At 42.5% G+C, this 20,153-nt stretch overlaps 5 protein-coding genes across 6 annotated transcripts in view; 2 read left to right on the top strand and 3 right to left on the bottom strand.

Annotated features, from left to right (window-relative positions):
- LOC6558171 (Ig-like and fibronectin type-III domain-containing protein 2) overlaps window positions 1-1,621 on the bottom strand; it is a 37,863-nt gene extending 36,242 nt beyond the window's left edge. The window contains exon 1 of the mRNA XM_001985173.3: window positions 1,518-1,621. The gene's annotated coding sequence lies outside the window, so the exon portion shown is untranslated. The remainder of the gene's footprint in view (window positions 1-1,517) is intronic.
- Window positions 1,622-3,801: 2,180 nt separating this feature from the next.
- On the top strand, window positions 3,802-4,606 carry LOC6558167. The gene is made up of 2 exons (XM_001985174.3): window positions 3,802-3,879; window positions 3,942-4,606. The coding sequence occupies exons 1-2, from the start codon at window positions 3,852-3,854 to the stop codon at window positions 4,499-4,501; spliced, it is 588 nt and encodes a 195-aa protein (XP_001985210.1). The 5' UTR covers window positions 3,802-3,851; the 3' UTR covers window positions 4,502-4,606.
- A 372-nt stretch (window positions 4,607-4,978) lies between these two features.
- On the top strand, window positions 4,979-14,071 carry LOC6558163 (probable helicase with zinc finger domain). 2 transcript variants are annotated; one of them, XM_001985175.3, is made up of 6 exons: window positions 4,979-5,015; window positions 6,334-6,872; window positions 6,943-7,552; window positions 7,615-11,219; window positions 11,661-12,885; window positions 12,967-14,071. In XM_001985175.3, the coding sequence occupies exons 2-6, from the start codon at window positions 6,522-6,524 to the stop codon at window positions 13,599-13,601; spliced, it is 6,426 nt and encodes a 2,141-aa protein (XP_001985211.1). In that variant the 5' UTR covers window positions 4,979-5,015; window positions 6,334-6,521; the 3' UTR covers window positions 13,602-14,071. The 2 variants fall into 2 exon arrangements, with proteins under 2 accessions (XP_001985211.1, XP_043071635.1); XM_043215700.1 differs by lacking the exon at window positions 4,979-5,015 and adding an exon at window positions 5,388-5,574.
- Window positions 14,072-15,582: 1,511 nt separating this feature from the next.
- Window positions 15,583-16,385, bottom strand: LOC6558158 (H/ACA ribonucleoprotein complex subunit 2-like protein). The gene is made up of 2 exons (XM_001985176.2): window positions 16,068-16,385; window positions 15,583-15,998 (listed from the first exon to the last, which is right to left on the bottom strand). The coding sequence occupies exons 1-2, from the start codon at window positions 16,316-16,318 to the stop codon at window positions 15,767-15,769; spliced, it is 483 nt and encodes a 160-aa protein (XP_001985212.1). The 5' UTR covers window positions 16,319-16,385; the 3' UTR covers window positions 15,583-15,766.
- Window positions 16,386-16,925: 540 nt separating this feature from the next.
- LOC6558154 (tudor domain-containing protein 3) lies at window positions 16,926-20,061 on the bottom strand. The gene is made up of 4 exons (XM_032738653.1): window positions 19,929-20,061; window positions 19,782-19,869; window positions 17,452-19,719; window positions 16,926-17,385 (listed from the first exon to the last, which is right to left on the bottom strand). Exons 1-4 carry the CDS (start codon window positions 19,961-19,963, stop codon window positions 17,134-17,136), a joined length of 2,643 nt encoding a protein of 880 aa, XP_032594544.1. The 5' UTR covers window positions 19,964-20,061; the 3' UTR covers window positions 16,926-17,133.
- Between the last annotated feature and the right edge of the window lie 92 nt (window positions 20,062-20,153).

Below are 20,153 nucleotides of genomic sequence, written 5' to 3'. Positions count from 1 at the left end.
TTGCAAAGAAACAACGGAAACAACATTTAAATGAGTATAAATGTACATACATACGCATAGACATATTTAAATCATATATGTATATATTTTCTTCAAGAATTTTATAACAAATTGAAAATGTATGTTAGCCAGTCGCAGACCCTTTGTATTTTATTTTATTGCTGTCTTTCTTTTCTACCGGAAATGTTACTGCCACATCAAATAATTTGAATATGAAACTGTTGCTAATGAACACAGTCGAAGATAGTGGTTTATTTGTTATTTAGTTTTATTTACATAACTCATAAATGTATCTAAATCTTTAACAAATCGTAAAATATTATTACTTGTGAAAATGAAAGTATTTGAGTGACCATATTAAACGCATTAAAAGTGTGAATGAGGGTATAATGAAATTATCCTATTATTATATTATCGAAAACTGTCCCAGGTTCGCGAGCATCGATATAAATCGATTGAAGAATTAACCTTCCATCCAATTGATATACAATAAACCTATAAAGGGTATCAGCTAGCCGAGCACTTGTGATTATATCATTTTAACTTGCTAACATATAAAACATTTGTAGAGAACATTTTGATTTAATTACAAAATGCATGTGGCATATAATATTTTTACGCTATTCTAATAAAACGATGCGCAAAGATAGGAGGCAAGGTATGAACATAATTTATTGGACATTAAAACAAAATGTATATCTCAATGTCCAATTATCTGAATGATTATTTTGCTAGCTAAAATTTATTTGGCCTTTAATGAGAATTCGAGAAATAGCTTAGTCGCATAACAGACGATTAATTGGCTTAAATAATCTGCGTGGGCGCTTAAACTTTGGCACACCCTAAAATATTTTCTATTAACTTGTACATACACATACATTGAGCACTGTCTGCATGTGTATCGGTATGTGTATAAGTAAATAAGTATTAGTAAGTACATGCAAATTTGCCAGTATTTTTCAGACTTCTCTCAGATTTTTCCTTGAACTAAGAACGAGCTGTGGCTACGTTCCATTGTATATCGTTTGAAGGCCTAAATAAAATCAAATCGCAGCTGCTTTTGCGTTGTTGTTCTTTTTGGTATTTTTTTTTTCTCTGTCTTTTTGTTGTTCAATTAATTTTATGACTTGGGAGTCAATGCACAGTTTTTGTTGCATGTACATACAAATTAAAAAACTTTTTTGAGTTTTCATCTGATTTCCCGCGCCGACCAGATTAAATTGTTTTATTTGTTTCTTGTGATGAACATTATCACAGATTCTAATAATAAATTGTCGACTAATTGACCCAACTCCAAGTAAACAAGTAATTGCTAAATATATTTGTTGAGCATACGAAAATGTGCAATCGCTTAAATTGAGACGCTGGCTTGATGAAATCGACTTAATTAAAGTTTGAAAAAAAATCATAATCATAAGTAATAATTGCTTCTTTTTTTGGTTGGACTTAATTGCTTAATTTGATTTGCATGAGCAAAAAACAAAATTAATAAATAAATTCAAGACAGAAAAACTTACCTCAGTTCTTTTGTTCAGGCGTAGCAAAGTGTTTCGCAAGTACTACAAAGTATGTACACATGTATGTACATACATACATCCATACATACGAATGTATGTCTGTGTTTGTTATTGTTGTTGTTGTTGTTGTTGTTTTTAACACTTCACTGGCTTTTTTCGTGTCTCAGAACACACAGCACAGGAAAACTTTTAGAATGGTTGGTTAATCAATGGCAGTTGGCCTGTTGATTTTGAAATGGTTTTTAATCATTGACTTTTAATGGAATTTGTTTTGTGCACTTTAGCATAACAGAACAGCACGAATGCGTTATTATTATTATTATTATTATTTTTTTCGTACAACACTTTTGAAACGCACTTTTTCTTAACGATTATTACAATAGCTTGCTGCGGTTGTAGTAAGAACGGGTTAAATTATCGCCAAACAATGATTTAAACAACGACGTTACAATAAACGACTGCAGCTCAGTTGGCAAAAGCTCGCCAGAACTTTTCTGCCCATCTAGTTCGAACTCCGTTAGACGACTGAAACGGCAAGCGCCAAACCACAATTTTATAAGCGGCCCGTTTGTAGCCGAAGCTTATAAGCTAATATAGAAGCTTCGTGCTGTGCGCTCTGCGCATGTGCTCGACAAAACAAATATAAACACAAAGCAGCTGGCTACGCTGAGTGCAGACACAGCTGTTTTTTCTTTTTTCTTCTTTTTGCTGTCACTGCAAAAGCCGGCAACAATAAGAGCGAAACTTGAGTCTGCAATCGTTTATAGCCCGACTAGTTGACTGATGCAAGCTGCTGATGTACACACACAAGCACATACATACATGTATACATACAACAGCAAAAGCACAATTCAATTGTGGCTGTAATTCAACCAATAAATATGAACACAAGGCAAATGAATTTAGGCACTCCGCAGATGACGCCTATTATAAATACTACTAGAATTAAAAAAAAAAAAAAAATAGGAAAAAAGGTACGAGCTAAAACAGGTTAAGCAGTTGGTGAAATTTAGTTTGTCCGATTATGTTGATAATGTTTAGGGAACAAGACGACTATAATATTGTCACGCCTATTCCCTCCTCCAAAAGCTGGAAGAAATCTATAACCTGTTCAGTTTAAAAGTTTAATAGTCGACGTTTTCGTCTCATTGAATTAAAGGCAACCAAACTTTCAATCAGAAAAATGTGTTTTACCTGTTCCAAACCCAAACTAATTAATTAATTAAATTTAATTTATACAAAATATTATTATTTAATATATTTCTTATAAATATATATATTTCTTATAAGAAGCAGTTAATTTGTTGTGCATATTTTTCGATGAGATCAACAATTTTTGTGATCGAAATCTAAATCAGAAAATCATCATTGCCTGCAAAATTATCAGTGTGAAAATTGAACTAATTTGTGTATCGCATTTTGTCACTTTTGATGATGATAAATATATGTTAAAATATTATTGCGAAAACTTTCTGATTCCCAGATTCAGTATTTTTAAAGCATTCAAAATGCTGCATAAAACTAATAAAAACAAATGCAAAAATTGCCAATATTCTTTGTTCACTTCGTACTTTCTTTTTACGACAATGTCGGTCAAATTAATTTTTTAACTTTATGCGCAGTATCTAATAAGAACAGAAAACAGAAAAAAAAAACCATAAAATAAACTTGCCAAACTTGCTATAATTAGGCGCTAAATATTTGTAAATCCTCAATATAAATCAGAGTACCTGTCTGCGTACCAGACTACAAACAAATAAATGTGTTGTTTTGTTTTGAGTTTATTGAACTGTAATAAAATGTTAACTTCATTTAACAATGCAAAATTGCTAATTTCAAAACACTGTTGAAAATACTTTTAATTTGTAAGTATACTTTAAAATATAAGTATAAGTTATAAGCTACAAATATAATTATAAGTATAGATATAACTATAAGGGTTCCCCAACAAATGAAGTCATCTAAAAAAATATATAGTATACATTATTCATTATCATAAATAACCGTGTTAGACAATTGATCTTTTGTTCAAATTAATTTAAAAATACCTTTAAAACAACAACGAGGTGCATTTCTTTTCCAGTAAAATTGATTAATGATAATCTGTAAGAAAATAATTTATATTATGCATTCAAAAGAAGCGCAATATCGATAATGTAAGCAAGGCTTTCAAATAACACCCAATTATCGACAGCGCTGCCAACTAGCATAAAAGGGCGCCAACAGTTAAGCAGTGAATGTGTGTGTGCATGTATATGTGTAATTTACTGTTAAACTTTTTTAATAGAACAGATTTTCTGCTGGCCGAAAATAAAATAACTCAAGTAGATAGTAATGGATCGCTACAATCGTGCCTGGAGAGGTAAATTCAAATTCAACATAAAAAAATATATATTAATAACTGAAATTGATGTGCACAAACAGATCCCCGATCTCCACTTACGCCCATAACCCCTCTCACAACGCGTGTCTTCAATTTTGATAATGTGCTGTCGCCTGCCACGCCAACACCACGGACTAATACCTTTCAGGGTCTGAAGCGTAATCTATTAACGGTGCCAAAATTATCACAGACAACCACACATCATTCAAGGAGTACAAAAAATTATTCAGAGGATTTTAGGCGTCTACGATCGGTTTTTTCGCCATGCGCTCAGAGCACGGTGTCTCAAAATGTTTGCACCACGCCAAAATTATGTTGCCAAACCACACAAAAGGAGAATGAAACTCTTGCACAGCCTCGCATAAAACGGGAATTTAAGCGTGCTTCTCCCGTTAATCATCCTTCGCTTAGTCCTCGAGTCAGTTCGCTGCTTAGCCGCACTGGAAATGAGCATTTGACCGAATTGTTTACACGTCAAGAAATTGACTTGCAGGTGCTTATTCAGATGACATTTGATGAGTTAGAATCTCTTGGTGTTCGCGGTGTCAAAGAATTAAAATTGGCCATTGATTTGATGAAATTTGCCAAAAAGTTCTTTTAGTTGTGTTTTAAGATTGTAATTTATTTTTATTTTTGTAACTCCTGTTTTGTATGTTTAGCTAATAAGTCATAAATCATCAATGTGGGGAACCAATTTTTATCATATACACAATTAAAATAAACAATAACAAATTTAACAACTTCTTCTAATTTTGTAAACTCTGAAATATGATATGATCAATATTACAAAATAAAATTAAATGCAGAAAGAGGAATTCGCGCCACGATTTTGTTTTATGAAAAATGATTACCTGAACACTCGTATAAACTAGTTATCTTCGTTTCGATAGTCCGACTTTCATTTTGACAATTGGTTGTCAATCGACCGACCACCGCAATGAACAGTGTTGATAAAAACTGTGTAAAATCAGTCATAAACGATCCAACACTAGTACATACATAGCTTATTTTTAACATTTTTCGACGTGAGATGTGCATTTTCTATCATAGTTTGTGCTTAACCATGTAAAATTAAATTAGACATTAGTGTAGAATTATTAACAGTTAGTGCAAAGGTAACTACGAAGTGCTTGTGGACTATTCAGAAAGCAGCGAAAATGTATATATATCCACCTCTCCCCTTGTCGAATGACAGCTGCTGCGCCTTTTGCATTTTTCTGTTGGCATATTCGTTTGGCTTGCGAAAAATGTTGTAATCTTATATTGGCAAAAAGCGCACACATGCCGAACCATGTGCATTAATTTACAAAAAATATTCAATTGATTAACATATATATGAATATATGTGTGTGTATATGTGTTTATATATACATTTACACATATGTACAATGCACATTTATATGGCAACATCATTGCGTATGGCCGTATCAAAAAGCACTCGATGCTAATTTGACATTTCGTTTTGTGTTCAACACCGTCGTCGTCTACTGTTGCAGAACCAAAAAAGCGAAAAATCTAAAAAGAAAAACTCAATTTATTGTGCGAAAACAAAATGGGAAAATTAAATTATAATTGATGTACAGCACCAATATGCGAATGGAACACAAATGGAAAAACAGGCTTCAGCTGCAGGCTATTCAAATTAGCAGAAGAGCAGCAGTGCCTTAAATAAATGTAAATCTAAACCTACTTAAAGAAAAGCGTACAATAATACAAAATTAAATAATAAATAAGAACAAATAACTAAACACCGTCCGTTGCAACCGCTCCCCTCCTATTCCTCATTTTATAGGCCTTACGCATTTAAGTTAACAGAAAGCAGTCTGTGCGACTTTTGTGTAAATAATCCGAAACAACAACAGTCTCAGCCGCTGCTGCCGCTGCCGCTTATAAATAAAACAGTGAAAAACAAACAGCACCAATTCAATGGAAAATATGCGAATACTGTTTTTCGGCTATAAGGATGGTTTATCACACTGTGTATCACTGTATACTCAAATGCAATTTGTCTATAATATGAACAAAAGTCTCTATACACATACTGTATATATATATATATATATATATATGAATACATGCATAACCATTTAATGTATTTGATAACTTTCCGTCTCTTGTACTCAATGCCATTTTCATATTTACCATTCGGGTTAAGAAAATGAAATAGGAATCATCGCACGGAGTCCGCAGAGTCTACTCCTAAATAATATATATATTTTATATTAACCTATATCAGCAGTCGGCAAGATATATTTCAATCACTCAAAATAAATTATCTCTGACAGGCTTTGTAATCAACTTATCTCAGTTAAAGTCAACACTTGTGAACCGATCACCGAATCTTCTCCGAAGCCTCCCCAGGCAGCTTTCAGCTCTGCACCTGCAATTTTATGTCAAATCTTTTCATTTCTCTTGCATTTCTTCTAATTACAGTAAACAGTAACTGTTCTATAATTGTAAATTGTAACCTAAGGAAGTACGCAACTAATTATTCATACAAACACTGGGATTTATATCTTAAAAAAAACGTGACTAGCACTCAGCCGGACGGACAACAACCAGCTGAACAAGAAAAACAGCCAAGAACTAAAGCCAACGAAGTCGTTAAAAGGCCGCCACAAATGGCCGCCGAAAAGGAGATGCAGGCACACGACATGGTGCGACGACGGAGCTGGGCACGCGCTGTGGCGCTCTACGATCAAATACTCGCTTCCAGTTCGACTCCGCAGCCTCAGCAGCAGCAACAGCAGGCGGCGCAGGCAAATGGAACGTTGCGCGGGCAAAAGGATCAGCAAATCGCATGCCTGCTCGGCCGTTGCGAGTGCCTGCTGGAGCTGGGCAGATACGAGGGATGCCTGGCAGATGCCTACAAAGTGCTCACCCTGCTGGCCGAGCAAACCGAGTGCTTGGCCAGCGTATCCCGGGCACGCCGTTGGCTGGTCCACGCGCTCTTCAAGCTGCACAAATATTCGGTGAGTTAAGCTTGAGATCAAGACGACAAACAGCTAATTTCCATTTATTATTAATTCTGTATGCATGCAGGATGCGGAGCACTTTCTGAGCAAATGGATCAATGAGCTGAGTGGCCAGCAAATATTCTCGGACATATCGAAGACGCTTGAGCGATACAAGTCCATCATACAAATGATTATGAATGGACACAACAAGTTGCAAACGCAAACGCAAAAGATACCGCATGCCCGGCTCGAGGATGAGATGGCCATATTGGACACCAAACTGGATCATTGGGCGACCAATAATCTGCCACTGGACAAATACAGCAAGCTGCTCAGCAATAAGGGCCTCAAGAAACGTGAGCAACAACACCAACAACAACATCAGCAGCAGCAGCAACAACAACAGCAGAATGGCAGCGGTAGCTTCAGTAGTAGCAGCAGCAGCACAGGCAGCAGCAGCACCATGTCCAGCTCGAGTGCAAAGAATATTGAACTGCTATCGGGGATTAAGCTGACTGGCGTTAAGCATTCACCAGTGGAACTCGGACTCGATGCGGATCAAGGAGCAGCAGCAGCACATGCGACATCAACAACAATAACGTGCAGCTATTGCGCCATCAATTTTCAAACGCGCAACGAGCTGAGGCAACATTGTCAGACTGAAAGCCACCAGAAAGTGATAATGAGCGATGAAGGTATGTATTTCTAATTAATATAAATATATACCTAATTAACTTTAATATCATCTACTGAATAGGTCGCGATTGGAAGTGGCGTCCACCACCTCGTGGCTACACGCTGGACACGTACAGTGTGTGCGAGACATTCGCCGAGGCGCACACCTGCCACTATGGGGCACAGTGTGTGGAGGCGCATGGCCTCGAGGAGCTGAATGAGTGGAAGGAACGCTTCGAGTATCGGCGAATGCGTGTGCAGAAGGCCTGCGAGAAGGAATTGTATGGCAAATCGTACACGGAACAGGTGCTCGAACGTTGGATTCAGGCAACAGCCCCAGAGCGTGTCATGTGCGAAAGAGTTGCGGATGTGGAAGCGAAATGTGAGCAGCAATTGGTAACGAGCATCAGTTCGAAGACTTCGAAGCGCGAATGGCTCTTTCAGCTGGAGACATCGCGACCTCTGAAAGCGGTCGCCCTGCTGCAGGATGCGCATCGTAATCACTTTGCATTGAAATCGATCAAGCTGGGCAATGCAACAGCAACAGCAGCAGGTGCCGAAACGGAGGCCACCAATGTAGAACTAAAGTCTGATCAGGAGTGGGTGACAACGAGTGGTGCGGTGACAACAGCCACATTGCCCGAAGCCTCAGCCCAAGATGGTCAGGACGGGCAAACCGCCGCCACACCGCCGAAAATTGTTCACACACACGAGATCACGATTGAATTTCATACGGAAATTTACGGCACGTTTCGTCAATCGATCTGCTTTGATGTTGGCCAGGAGCCGCTGCTGGTGCGACATCTGTGCGTCGATGTGCTGCCCGTTAGTGATGCCGAAAAGATCGAGGAGATCAAGCGTGACATTATCAACAGCTCGGCCACACGATGGGATGTGGCGAATACGCAATTAACACGCTTTGAGACCACAATTGGTACGCATCTTAAAACGGAAGCCTATCTCAGCGATTTGCAGCATGAACGGGAACTGCTGGAGAGATATCCGTGTCCACGGGCTGCCACGTTCACGTTAACACAGTCCACGATTGTGGAGAAACGACTGACGCAAAACAACTATCGTTCGCGAATCCACGAGCTGCTCTACGTCGAGGAGATTGCTCGATACGAGCAGATCGCCCGATATAATGTGCGCACCAAGTTGACAGTGGCCTCCAATTATATTTTAACTCCAGCGGGCATGGCGACCAGCACGGCCAAGTATTCGCTGGCGGGTGAATTGTTCGCACTGATGCGACTGGGCAAGGACATTTCGGAGGATACATCGCCGGGTCGTCTAATTCTATCCAATTGCAGCAGCGTCTACATTTCAGCACCCGAAGAGGCTGCAGCGAGCAAATCTGATAAATTGGATAAATCCGATAAATCGGAGCGTGCTGTGTTTGAGGCCCTCATTGAGGACAAAGGCAAAAATGTTATCTATCTAAAGTTGTCTTCCAAATGCGTGGAGGCAATGTCGCTGCAAGCGGACACTGAGTTGGATGTGGACATTCAGTTCCAGTTGAATCGCATGCCCTACTGTGAGTGGCACAATGCCGTCGACAAAATAACCGATTTCCGTTTAATATTTCCGGCCACCGAACTGGAACCGGCTATACCCTGGACACCCAAGAAGCAATGGGCCGACGCCTGTGAGCCCAAGCTGAATGCCAAGCAGCGCGAGGCCGTCAATGCGATAACCACGGCACTGAGTATTAAGTTGCCGCCAATTCTGCTGATCGGTCCATTTGGCACGGGCAAAACATATACGTTGGCTCAGGCGATTAAACAGCTGCTGGCCCAGCCGGAGGCCAAGATACTCATATGCACGCATTCCAATTCGGCGGCAGATCTCTATATCAAGGAGTATCTGCATCCGTGGGTCGAGGAGGGTCTCGAGGAGGCGACGCCACTGCGTGTCTACTACCACAAACGTTGGTCGGCCACCGTCAACGGAGTCGTGCAAAAGTATTGCATTACAGATGGCGTTGGCAATTTTCGTCGGCCCAGCGTTGAGGATATAATGCGACATCGCATCATTGTCGTCACACTGAGCATCAGCATGGAGCTGGCAACGCTGGGTCTGCCCAAGGGGCTGTTCACACACATCTTCCTCGACGAGGCCGCACAGGCAATGGAATGTGAGGCGATTATGCCGCTTGCGCTGGCCAACGATGCGACTCGGATTGTGCTCGCCGGTGATCACATGCAGATGAGTCCCGAACTCTTCTCAGCGTTCGCCAAGGAGCGCAAGTTGCATATATCGCTGCTGGAGCGTCTCTACGATCACTATCCTTCGAATTTTCCCTGTAAAATTCTGCTGTGTGAAAACTATCGGGCACACGAGGCCATCATACGCTTCACCTCGGAGCTCTTCTACGAGCAGAAGCTGGTTGCATCGGGGAAACAGCCGCGCCACGATCGTTTCTATCCGCTGACGTTCTTTACGACAAGAGGCGAGGATGTGCAGGACAAGAATTCGACGGCATTCTATAACAATGCCGAGGTCTACGAGGTGGTCGAACGTGTCTCCGAGCTGCGAAAGCGTTGGCCCAGTGCCTGGGGCAAACTGAACGATACGAGCATTGGCATAATGACACCCTATGCCGATCAGGTGTTTCGCATCCGGTCCGAGTTGCGCAAGCGTCGCATGGGCGGCATCTCCGTGGAGCGTGTGCTCAATGTGCAGGGCAAACAGTTCCGAGCCGTCTTCCTGTCCACGGTGCGCACAAGACGAACATGTTTGCCCCAGGGCGGTAGCGGATCGGGTACGGGCGGTGCAGCTGCTGCCATCGCCACCGCTGCCAATGTTGGTGATACGGACACGGATTACGGATTTCTCAGCAATTCGAAACTCTTGAATACGGCAATTACGCGTGCCCAATCTCTGGTTGCAGTCGTCGGTGATCCGGTTGCTCTCTGCTCGATTGGCCGTTGCCGCAAGGTCTGGGAACGTTTCATTGAAATATGCGATGAGCACAAATCGCTATTTGGTCTCACCTGGTCCAATCTCCGTTCGCAACTCGATGGCGTCGAGATGAAGCGTGGCTATGTGCTCAATCCACTGGCGCCGGAATTTGTGCCGCGTTCCCTCCAGCCGGAGGCGTATTTGCGCGAGCAAGCGGCCCTCTACCTAAATGCACCACCACACGCACCACCCGGCAGTCAGGCGGCACACTATGCTGCCAATGCTGGCATGGGTCCCGGACCCTCGGCCACTCATCAGATGAATCAGATGGCCGCCGCCATGGCCAATCAGCAACTGACGCATATGTACTCCACCCACATGGCTGCAATGATGGCAGCCGCTGTGGCTGCCGGTGGCAAGACACCTAATGGCCCATCGCCAGGACCGGGACAGGGACCGGCTGCTCATCTGCGTGGTCATATGGGAATGCGTGGGCCGCCGCCAAATGGTCCGCCACCCGGGCCGCATTTGCGCCAGTCTCAGCCGGGTGGTGGTGGTGGTCCGCCGCCGCCACCTTACGGCCAGTATCCGGCTATGCAGCATTGGCGACCACCCGTCGCCCCGCAACAGGCACAGCAGCAACAGCAACAGAATCCCAATGCCAGCCTCTGGGGCCCACCGCCGCAGACGAATCCCTGGAGCGTCTTGCCGCCAAACAAGCAACCGCCACCGCCACAGCAATCAAATGCGCCCGGTCGCGGTCCAGGACCACTGCCACCACCAGTAAGTGACTTAATTAATTTACCAAATTATTATTATTATTAATGTATTTAAGCAAAGGTTTAATTATGATATTTGGGTTTGTTTTATATTTTGTATTTATGTTAGCTAAAGTAGAGCCTACAAGTTATATTTATATATTAGTCTATAGTCTATATATATATATGTATATATATCATTCTATTAGTTATATATATTTATATATAGTCTATTACCAGGAATATTTAAGTCCCTTTCACTTCTGCACTTGTAATCTACTGCCTCTTCACTTAAAGCTACTTCTTATCGTTAGGGCTATATTGGTATTAACTGATAGCTCTAATTCAAAGCATTTGTCTAGGCAAAGTCATTTGCTCACTTCTTGCCCGTGATAAGAGAACGCATTTAAGCATTTGACAAATGATTTAATTTGTATTAATATCATATCTATTTATTTAAACACAGACACTTCGAGGAGGCAGCGTACCGCCGGCTGCAGGCAACGCAACGAATGCCGCACAATTGCTACGGAATCCGAGTGAGTTGGGTTACCTGGCTAAGAAGACGCTCTACAACCATGGCCAGGCGCCACCTCCGCAGCAGCAGCCCCTGCCTCCGCAACACCATCTGTATGGCCAGCCACCGATGCCCATTCAGCGTGGCAGCAGTGTGCCCAACGGTCCGATGAGTCCCATGGAAAACGGTCCACCACCGTATCTAAGGCATAATGGAGCGGGACCTGGTTACTCCAACTATGATAAGCCGGCGGTGCCGCCACAGCAGCCTCCACCTGCCCCCTATATGTATACAGCCGGGAAGCAGCCGTCACCAAGCGCGTTGCGCTTTCCATCGGCACACGAATTGCTGCCGCCCAATATGAGCATCTACGAGATGGCCTTCAATTCGAAGGAGGAGCAATATAAATGGTATCTGAAACTGCTCGAGTCCGTGGGCCAGGAGGCGGCCAACAAGTTCGGCGACATGCTGAGGCAGGTGATGGCATCGCTGCCGCAGCAGCAGGGTCACCAGCCACAGCATCATCCGCAGGGGCACAAGCCGCAGCCGCCGGCAGGGCCAGGACCAGGACAGATGCTGTCCAATCCGCATGCGATGGCGATGGGGCCACAGCCACAGCGGCCACAATATCCTATGATGTATCCGGCACAGGCGCAGAACCAACAGCAGCAGCCAGTGGATGCATCGCCACCGTTGGACAACTTCAATCAGCAAATCGATCTGGTGTTCAATTCGATTATGAATGGGGCCAATGACATAGCGCAACCCATTCTACGTGATGTGCTCGGCATGGTGGGTGTAACGGCAACGGCAGGTGGTGCAGGAGGCATGCCACCACTCTCCAATGGCATGATGAATGGCGCCGATATACACCAACAACAACAGCAGCATCAGCAGCAACAACAGCAGCATCAACAACAGCAGCAGCAACAACAACAACAGCAACAACAGCAGCAGCAGCAACAGAGTCGCCTCTTTAACATGATGCAAGGCCAGCAAGCAGCCCAACAGCAAGCGCCCTTGTCTCTGGCCAAGCATGCTCCCAACCAGGGTCCGCTGCAGCCGCCGCAAGCCATGTATGGCAATCATATGGCTGGACCGGTATCGGGAGCAGCTATCCATCCGGCAGGAGGGGGCAACAACAGCGTGGGTGTTGCCAACTTTATGGCCACTGGTAAGTATTGTTTAGCTGCAATTGTATACCAAAAATATTGTATTGCCCTTATTAACACTTGTCGTTTTGCTGTTTCTGTAGCCAATAATGCTTTGCTTAACGACAAGCCGTACAACAACAGCAGCAACTTCAACAATAGCCATAACAATGTTGTCCACAACAGCAATGGACTTCATAACAATTCGGTGCCGCTCTATCGACGCCAGCCAATGACCGGCAATGGGGGCAACAATTACAATAATATGCCCAGTCTGTTTGCCGGCGTGGATCCGGGCACCAATCTCATTGAGGCCCTGTTCCAAGCCAATAATGTTGTCGCCGAACACTCAAACAAATCGGATCATGGCCACGGTCTGCTCTACAACAGCTATAATACGCTAAAGGGCGGACATGATTTGGACTTGTTTGCGGCAGTGCCAAATCAATCGGCACAGTCCGTCGCTGCAGACACCGTCAATCATCAGCATCAGCACCAGCACCAGCAGTCTTCAGCTGCCACCACATATGCGGCCGTACTCAGCCAGGGACCGCAAGCAGCCGTTGCACATCAGCAGCAGCAGCAACAGCAGCAGCAACAGTCAGCTATGAATTCGGCGCGACTGTTGCATCCATCATCGAAATCTTCCCAGCCAAGCAATGACATGGAAAAGGATCCATTTGCGGCCATACGTGAATTGGGACAGGCCACCACTGGTTTTTATAACTACTTTCAATGAGCCTATGACCACATGGCAGCGTTCAATGCGCCGGCGACGACCCCCGCCTGCTGCACGTGGCATCAAAGTCTCTTAGGGTCTTCGAAAAAAAGAAGGCGCAAAAACAAAAACAAAAAAAAATTGCAAAATTAGAAATGAAAAAAAAAAAACACTAAAAAAAAACAAAAAAGAAGAAAAAAATTAATTGCTTGTTAATTTTAGCTCTCCCGTTTGCTTTTTTTAATCGCACTTAATTTAAATTTTGTAGATTTAATTATTATTACAATTATTATATATATTATATGCATATGTTTAGTAGTTACAAATGCCGCAGCAGGCCGTTCCGCCCCCGCCCCCCTCCCCGCCCCTCCTCCCACACACACGCACGCCCCTGGCGCTGTCATGTCGTATGTAGCAGGGTCGCTCTGAGCACCCATCTCTTGAAACTAAAAGTAAATAATAACTTATAAAATAAAAACATACAAAAAGAAAACAATACAAAAAAAAAAAAAATTGAAAAGAAAATGAAAAAAAAAAACAACAACAACAACAATTAGCTAGTTTTTAAGGCAACTCAACAAAGTTTGTATTTTATAATCATTCTATTAGTCGTAGATCGAATGCTACGAGAATGTTCAGTTTGGCCTAAGTGCGCTTGAGTTATAAATACATACATATATATATATATATAATAGTACCTTGAGTTTTGTACAGCAGACGATCATTCGAAAAATTAGAAACTGAAAATTTACCATGTACTCAAATACATTATTAATTGTCTTTATTCAAAACTTTAATTTATTTACGTACTTATATCGTACAAAATATAATGCTTCTTAATTGTACTTTTAAATATATAATGGCTATTATGGGATATTTATTCGATGTATGTATGTGTGTACATTCACATACGCATACCCCACACATAAATCAACTTCACTCATGTATGTAAAAGCGCCAAAGCTTCAAATGCTTTACTTGGTGCATCTTATTTGTTGCTTACTGTGGATGTATGATCTGGATAAGTATGTTAAATGCTCCCTGATGGATTCATTCGATATATCAAGTTGGGACACCGATTAGCTTAGGCCAGTGGGTATGATTTTATTATTTCTATTTCCCCTTCTCAGTGTTTTCCTCGCGTTTGATCTTTGATAGTATGTATGTATTTGGCCAGCGACTTGAATGCATATGAATAAGTATGCGTGAATGTAATTATTTATAAAATCTAATCATCATTTATATTATAACAAAATTAAACTAGGAAATATATATGTATCTAATATTAAATAACAGTAACAAATTGCAAAAAAAAAAATATAGTTATATGTATGTCAGTTTGTCTTAACAACACATTTTATTAAGCACAAATATCTTTGAATACTGATTTCGAAACTCACACACACTCTCACACACACACACACACACACACACACACACAAAACGCATCCAAACTACACATAATTAAAACCTGTGTAAATCCATTTATATAAATACATACGTATAAAAAAATGTTTTAAAAAATCCCAAAGGGACACAAAAAAAGAAACATGTGGCATCTTTCTTTTGCGAAGGCTATAAATTGTACATTCAGCAGGGATCATTCAAAAAGATTTCCCTTCAAAAAGGATTACGGCGTCTGCTGCAATGCTTATGACGACTGATGGCTTCAAAAAAATGTAACAATGAAGAATATTGCAATCGGATCTGACTGTAAATAATCCTTGTCAATGTGAAACAAGCCTTCTTGGCTTGATAAATGTGGAGACTTAAACTTGTCATGGATCTTTCCACAGATTACAGCTGTGGATAACTTGAAACCGAAATCGTAGCATTCAATTATCCAGATTCCAATATAAACCCATGTTTTACGTTTATTTTACAAAATTGCATATAGCCTATGTATCAGCGCGTGGCACAGAAGAATCTGCTGATAAATAAATACACCCAATCCAAGACAAAATCAGAAAATCACGTAAAGTACCCCCGAATATTTTACAAAAATAATTTGTACACATTAACTATGCACTAATATGTATTTGTTGTATATCTATTTGTACACATGTATGTGTGATTAAGAAGTTCGGCATACATACATATACAAATCTGTAGGTTTATACTATTTTCAAAACGATGCGACTTATCTATAGAAATTCTTAAGTAGAATACAAAATTAAAGTTGTAACTCAGATTGGAACATTTAAGTTAGATAGTTCTTCTTTGACCTCATCGTACAGATCCTTATAGTCGTCGTTCTGGCGAATAAGCAAGGCAACTGTGCCCCGCTTAACACCCATTGCAGCGCCCAGATCCGCACGGCTTGGCGTGTAGGTGTAGGGAATGCCCTTCTCCTCGCAAACGGCGGGTAGGTGGCACATTATGTCCACAGGTGTCACATCGCCAGCAAAAATGCAAATGCTGTCAGATTTGGTTATACAAAGCACATTATTAATTAAGGCATACGCATATTGCGAGTATAGTTCTTACCCAGTTTCGCCCTTTCGCAGACGCGTTTGTACATCCTTAAGACCATTGCGCAAATATGTTTTATGCTTCATGGCTTTCTTCACCAGTTTGTAACATTTTTTGGCCAGTTTCTTGCCGGCCATTGGCTTGGCTATAGCGTTGATAAACAACAATTTGTCGTCATAAGACTCCTCCTCTTTGACGGTTACAGATCCACTGATTTTAATTGAATCGTCAGCATCTTCAGTCTGTTCCAGCTTTACTTTAACCATTTTATTATTCTTAATTTCAAAACACAAGCTGCTCTCCACCTCTTTGGCTCCTGAACACGTGCTGACAGTGTGACCAACTTAACATTTTTTCGATACTATTGGCGATGTGATATATCGATTACGATTTGTGAAATGCCATACTATCTAAGGGGTTCAGCTCTGACATTTGGTATATTTTTTAGAAGTAATCAATTTGAATTTTAATTTGTTATTGAGATTTGTACGCACACAGTTAGATGAATTTAAGTAAAGTATCTGTGGGACTCAAATTCTCAAAACAAATTATTCTATTAAGAATAAATTGCTTGTATGTGCACAACTGATTACTACAACTGTGTATAGCCATATTTATCAAGGCTCAGATCTCCCCATGAAAAGGCTAAATTCGCATCTCTTGGCAAGTATAGCATTAAAATTAATAAATCTATTTCGTTCTTCAAATTTAAATTTACAGGGCACGGAAAATGATTAAACGACAATTAATTTATAAGACTATAAAAAAAAAACAAGAAACTCTGCGAATAGTGCCTTAGAATTTGTAATTTTTATTTTTTAACGGGATCGGGAATAATGTAATTTAAAATTAATAATTGTTCCGTTGGATTCATAAATATTATTTGCTTAGTGGTTAAGCTTTTAATTCAATACTGTTCTAGCTTGAAAATACAAATGTATGTCCATTGTTCACACACGAATGTAAATGTAAAAAAGTGTTTATAATTATATTTATTCGACACATTTAATTTAATTTCAATTCGGTCGGCTCGGCTGGCATACATATATACGTTCCCTTTACATATGCATCGTTTTTTTTTCTATTCCCGCTTGTGTGGTGGCACATAAACCTGATGCTGATGATGAGCCTGGCGATCGCTACGATAGCGAGACTGGGGATGTTGTTGTGGATACTGTGGATGCTGCTGCTGGGACATGTTGGTCAGTGGTCTGTTTTGGGCGTCGGTTATCGGCAATATGTCCGATTTTAATACTTCTTCGTGATTACCATAGCCGAGGAAGAACACCACGCAAGTATTTTCCGAGACTGCCGTTATTTCAGCTTCATAATACTATAGAAAATGTAAATATATATTATATTTATAATATTTTATTTTCGTAAATATTTTACTACTTACCCGTCCATCATCCCAATACTTGGCCATGCATAAATCCCCACTCTTCCACATCCAAGCATCGCCGGGCATCTGGCCAAAATCCTGCGGCGGTGGTTGTAATTCAGCTGGCTGCGGCTTGGATACCACATGGGAAAGAGCAACTGGTGGTGCTGCAGAATGCATGTTCCTTGTGGGTTTAATAGTTGCCGGTGCCTGGGCCGGGGCGTGGACAGGTGGATGATTGGCTGTTGACGCCACAGCCAAGCCCTGGCTCTTAAGCAAACTCATTGCGAACTCATTGGTCTCCTTGCTCTGGAATCCCATGATTTTGCTCGGATCATAGGTGTATCCGTTTGGCAACTGAGTGCAATTCGGATTCGATTGCTGTCGAGCGTTGCCCGATTGGGATTTTTGCGGTCGCTGTGTGGCCGCTGCTCCTGCTGCTGGCAGAGGTTTCTCCGTTGACTTTTGTATTGACACCGTCGTAGTAGTTGTTGTTGTTGCCGGGGATTCAACTGGCTGCCGAGTGGATTGGCCGGAGCTCTGCCTGCCGCCACGTCTATTTTCACGTTCACGTTTAGGTGCGCTCACCTTTAAATTGCTGGTTTCGGTGACGACTTTGTTCAAGCGATTATTGAAGTCATCCGTATTGGTTGTGGACTTGCCAGGTGGGACAGCAACAGCCGCACCACCACCAGATGGTGTAGCACCACTTGCTTGTTGCTGACGACGTCGATTATTATTATTGTTGTTGTTGTAGTTGTTGCTGTTGCCGACAGCTCCATTTTCGACTCGAGCATTTGCATTGCGATTTGTTTGGCGTTCGTGGCTTCGTCGATTGTTGGCCTGCTCTTTGCTGGCAAAATTCTCTTGCTTTGCCTCGGAGACAGAAGCAGGCTTATTGGAAGCTGGAGTATCGTGGCCATTGCGGTTTGTGCTCTTGCCGTGCGTTTGCTCCGCTGCACGTGGATTAATGTCCTGCTTGCGCATGCTGCCACCACCACCACCACTACCGCCATGACCACCACTACCTCCATGGCCACCACCCCGTTCATGGTAAGTGTAACCACCACCACCACCAGACCGTTCATTGTAACTGTTGCCCCCACCACGAGAGGGACGCTCATCGCGACCGGATCGACCACGTGACCCACCACCGCCACCACCACGTTGAAATCGACCCGAATGTCCGCCACGATTCGCAGCAAAGCTGCTGGAAACATTGTTCTCAAATCGAGAACGTTCACCCAAACTTTGGGATTTGCTTTCGGTGAAATTGACAGCGGACATTTTACTATCTTTTTCGTATTGCTTGACTATCGGTTTGTCGGCAGTTGTTGATGTTGTTTTTGCTGCTGATTCGCCCAATGTTTCGGTAGTTGTTGCGTCCGTTGAGCGTAGCTTTGTGGTCAGGAAATCAAATAGCGTTGCATTTGCAGCCGGTTTGGCTGCCTCGGCCTCATCTTTGAGACTGGCGCCGCGCTTACCTTCCTTACCCGGTCGTTCCCCTCGTCCGCCACGCACATGGCTCTCACTGTAGCCGTCGGCCATGTCCTTGCGCCTCTTCAGAGTGAAGAGAGCTCGCTCTAAATTGTTACGTGTTGCCTGGAGTGCAGTCTTTGCCTCCTCCTTGCTGTAGCCCTTCTCGAGTATCTTCTTAATGTTGTGATCTATAATATTTTGACCGCCGCCACCGAAAACTTTCTTAACAGCCGCCTTGTTAGCCACTGCAATCGCCTCTGTTCGCATCGTGTTGAATTCGTCATTCTCCTTGCTTGGCTTGTCCTTATCAGAGCCGGGCGCGAGACTTTTAAAATTCTTATCGGCCGCATCATCGATGCTCTTGCCGAAAGCAACCCATGGCGGTGGTGCATTCGAACCGGTTGCTGGTCGTCCACTGCGTGCATATTTGAGCATGGTGCGTGCAAAGTCCCATTTTTCGTACAGTGCGTCCACACGACCGCCTAGTAACTGGAAATCATTGGAACGCAGCAGCAGAAAGCCTTGGATTAGCTGCAGTTGCTCGGCCTTGAAGTAAATCTTTGTGCCCGGGGCCACATTCAGGCTGAGTGACGGCACCGGCTCCAATTCCAGTGCCTGCAACGTTGATACACCATCGCTCAGCTCCAACTGGAGGAGACGAGGCGCCGCCTTTGACTCTTCATTGGCCTTGGGTGCGGAAATGTTACGCACTCTTTGCACCTGCAGCACAATGCGACCAGCAAGCGTCCCACTGGCATCCTCTCGCTTCGTCGGCAACGCACCGCCACCAATGTCGCGCAGATCGCGCTGCAATTAAGGGAATTGTAATTGCAAGATGACTACTAATTCTACCTGCTTTTGCTACTCACATTTAAAGCTTCATCAATGATTTTGCGTGGGTCGGGGTCGTCACCGACGGCGCTTGTCAATGCCTTGATGCCCTCGTCCGTCAAATGCCTAACAATCATTTCGTTGACTTCAAATGTAATTAGTGTGTGTGTATTTGATCTACTTACCATCCGCTCGCTTGCAATTTCTTTGACAATTCCATTTTTTCGTAAATATAAAATAGTATATATGTACGTATAATTCTTTTTTAGCAAGCGCAGCACAAAACTGCCAAACTTCGCCGCACCGCAACCTGTCTTCGCCGCACCCTGATTTTGCCTTAACTATCGATAGACCCGAAGCAGCAATCGGCGAATTTTGCACAAAACACCATAATTGTTCATTTTAATGAC

This window comes from Drosophila grimshawi, unplaced genomic scaffold (genome assembly GCF_018153295.1).
Source record: "Drosophila grimshawi isolate 15287-2541.00 unplaced genomic scaffold, ASM1815329v1 contig_44, whole genome shotgun sequence".
Taxonomy (NCBI): Eukaryota; Metazoa; Arthropoda; class Insecta; order Diptera; family Drosophilidae; genus Drosophila; species Drosophila grimshawi.
The sequence above is the reverse complement of the archived record's forward strand: the minus strand, read 5'-3'. Positions and strand labels throughout refer to the sequence as shown.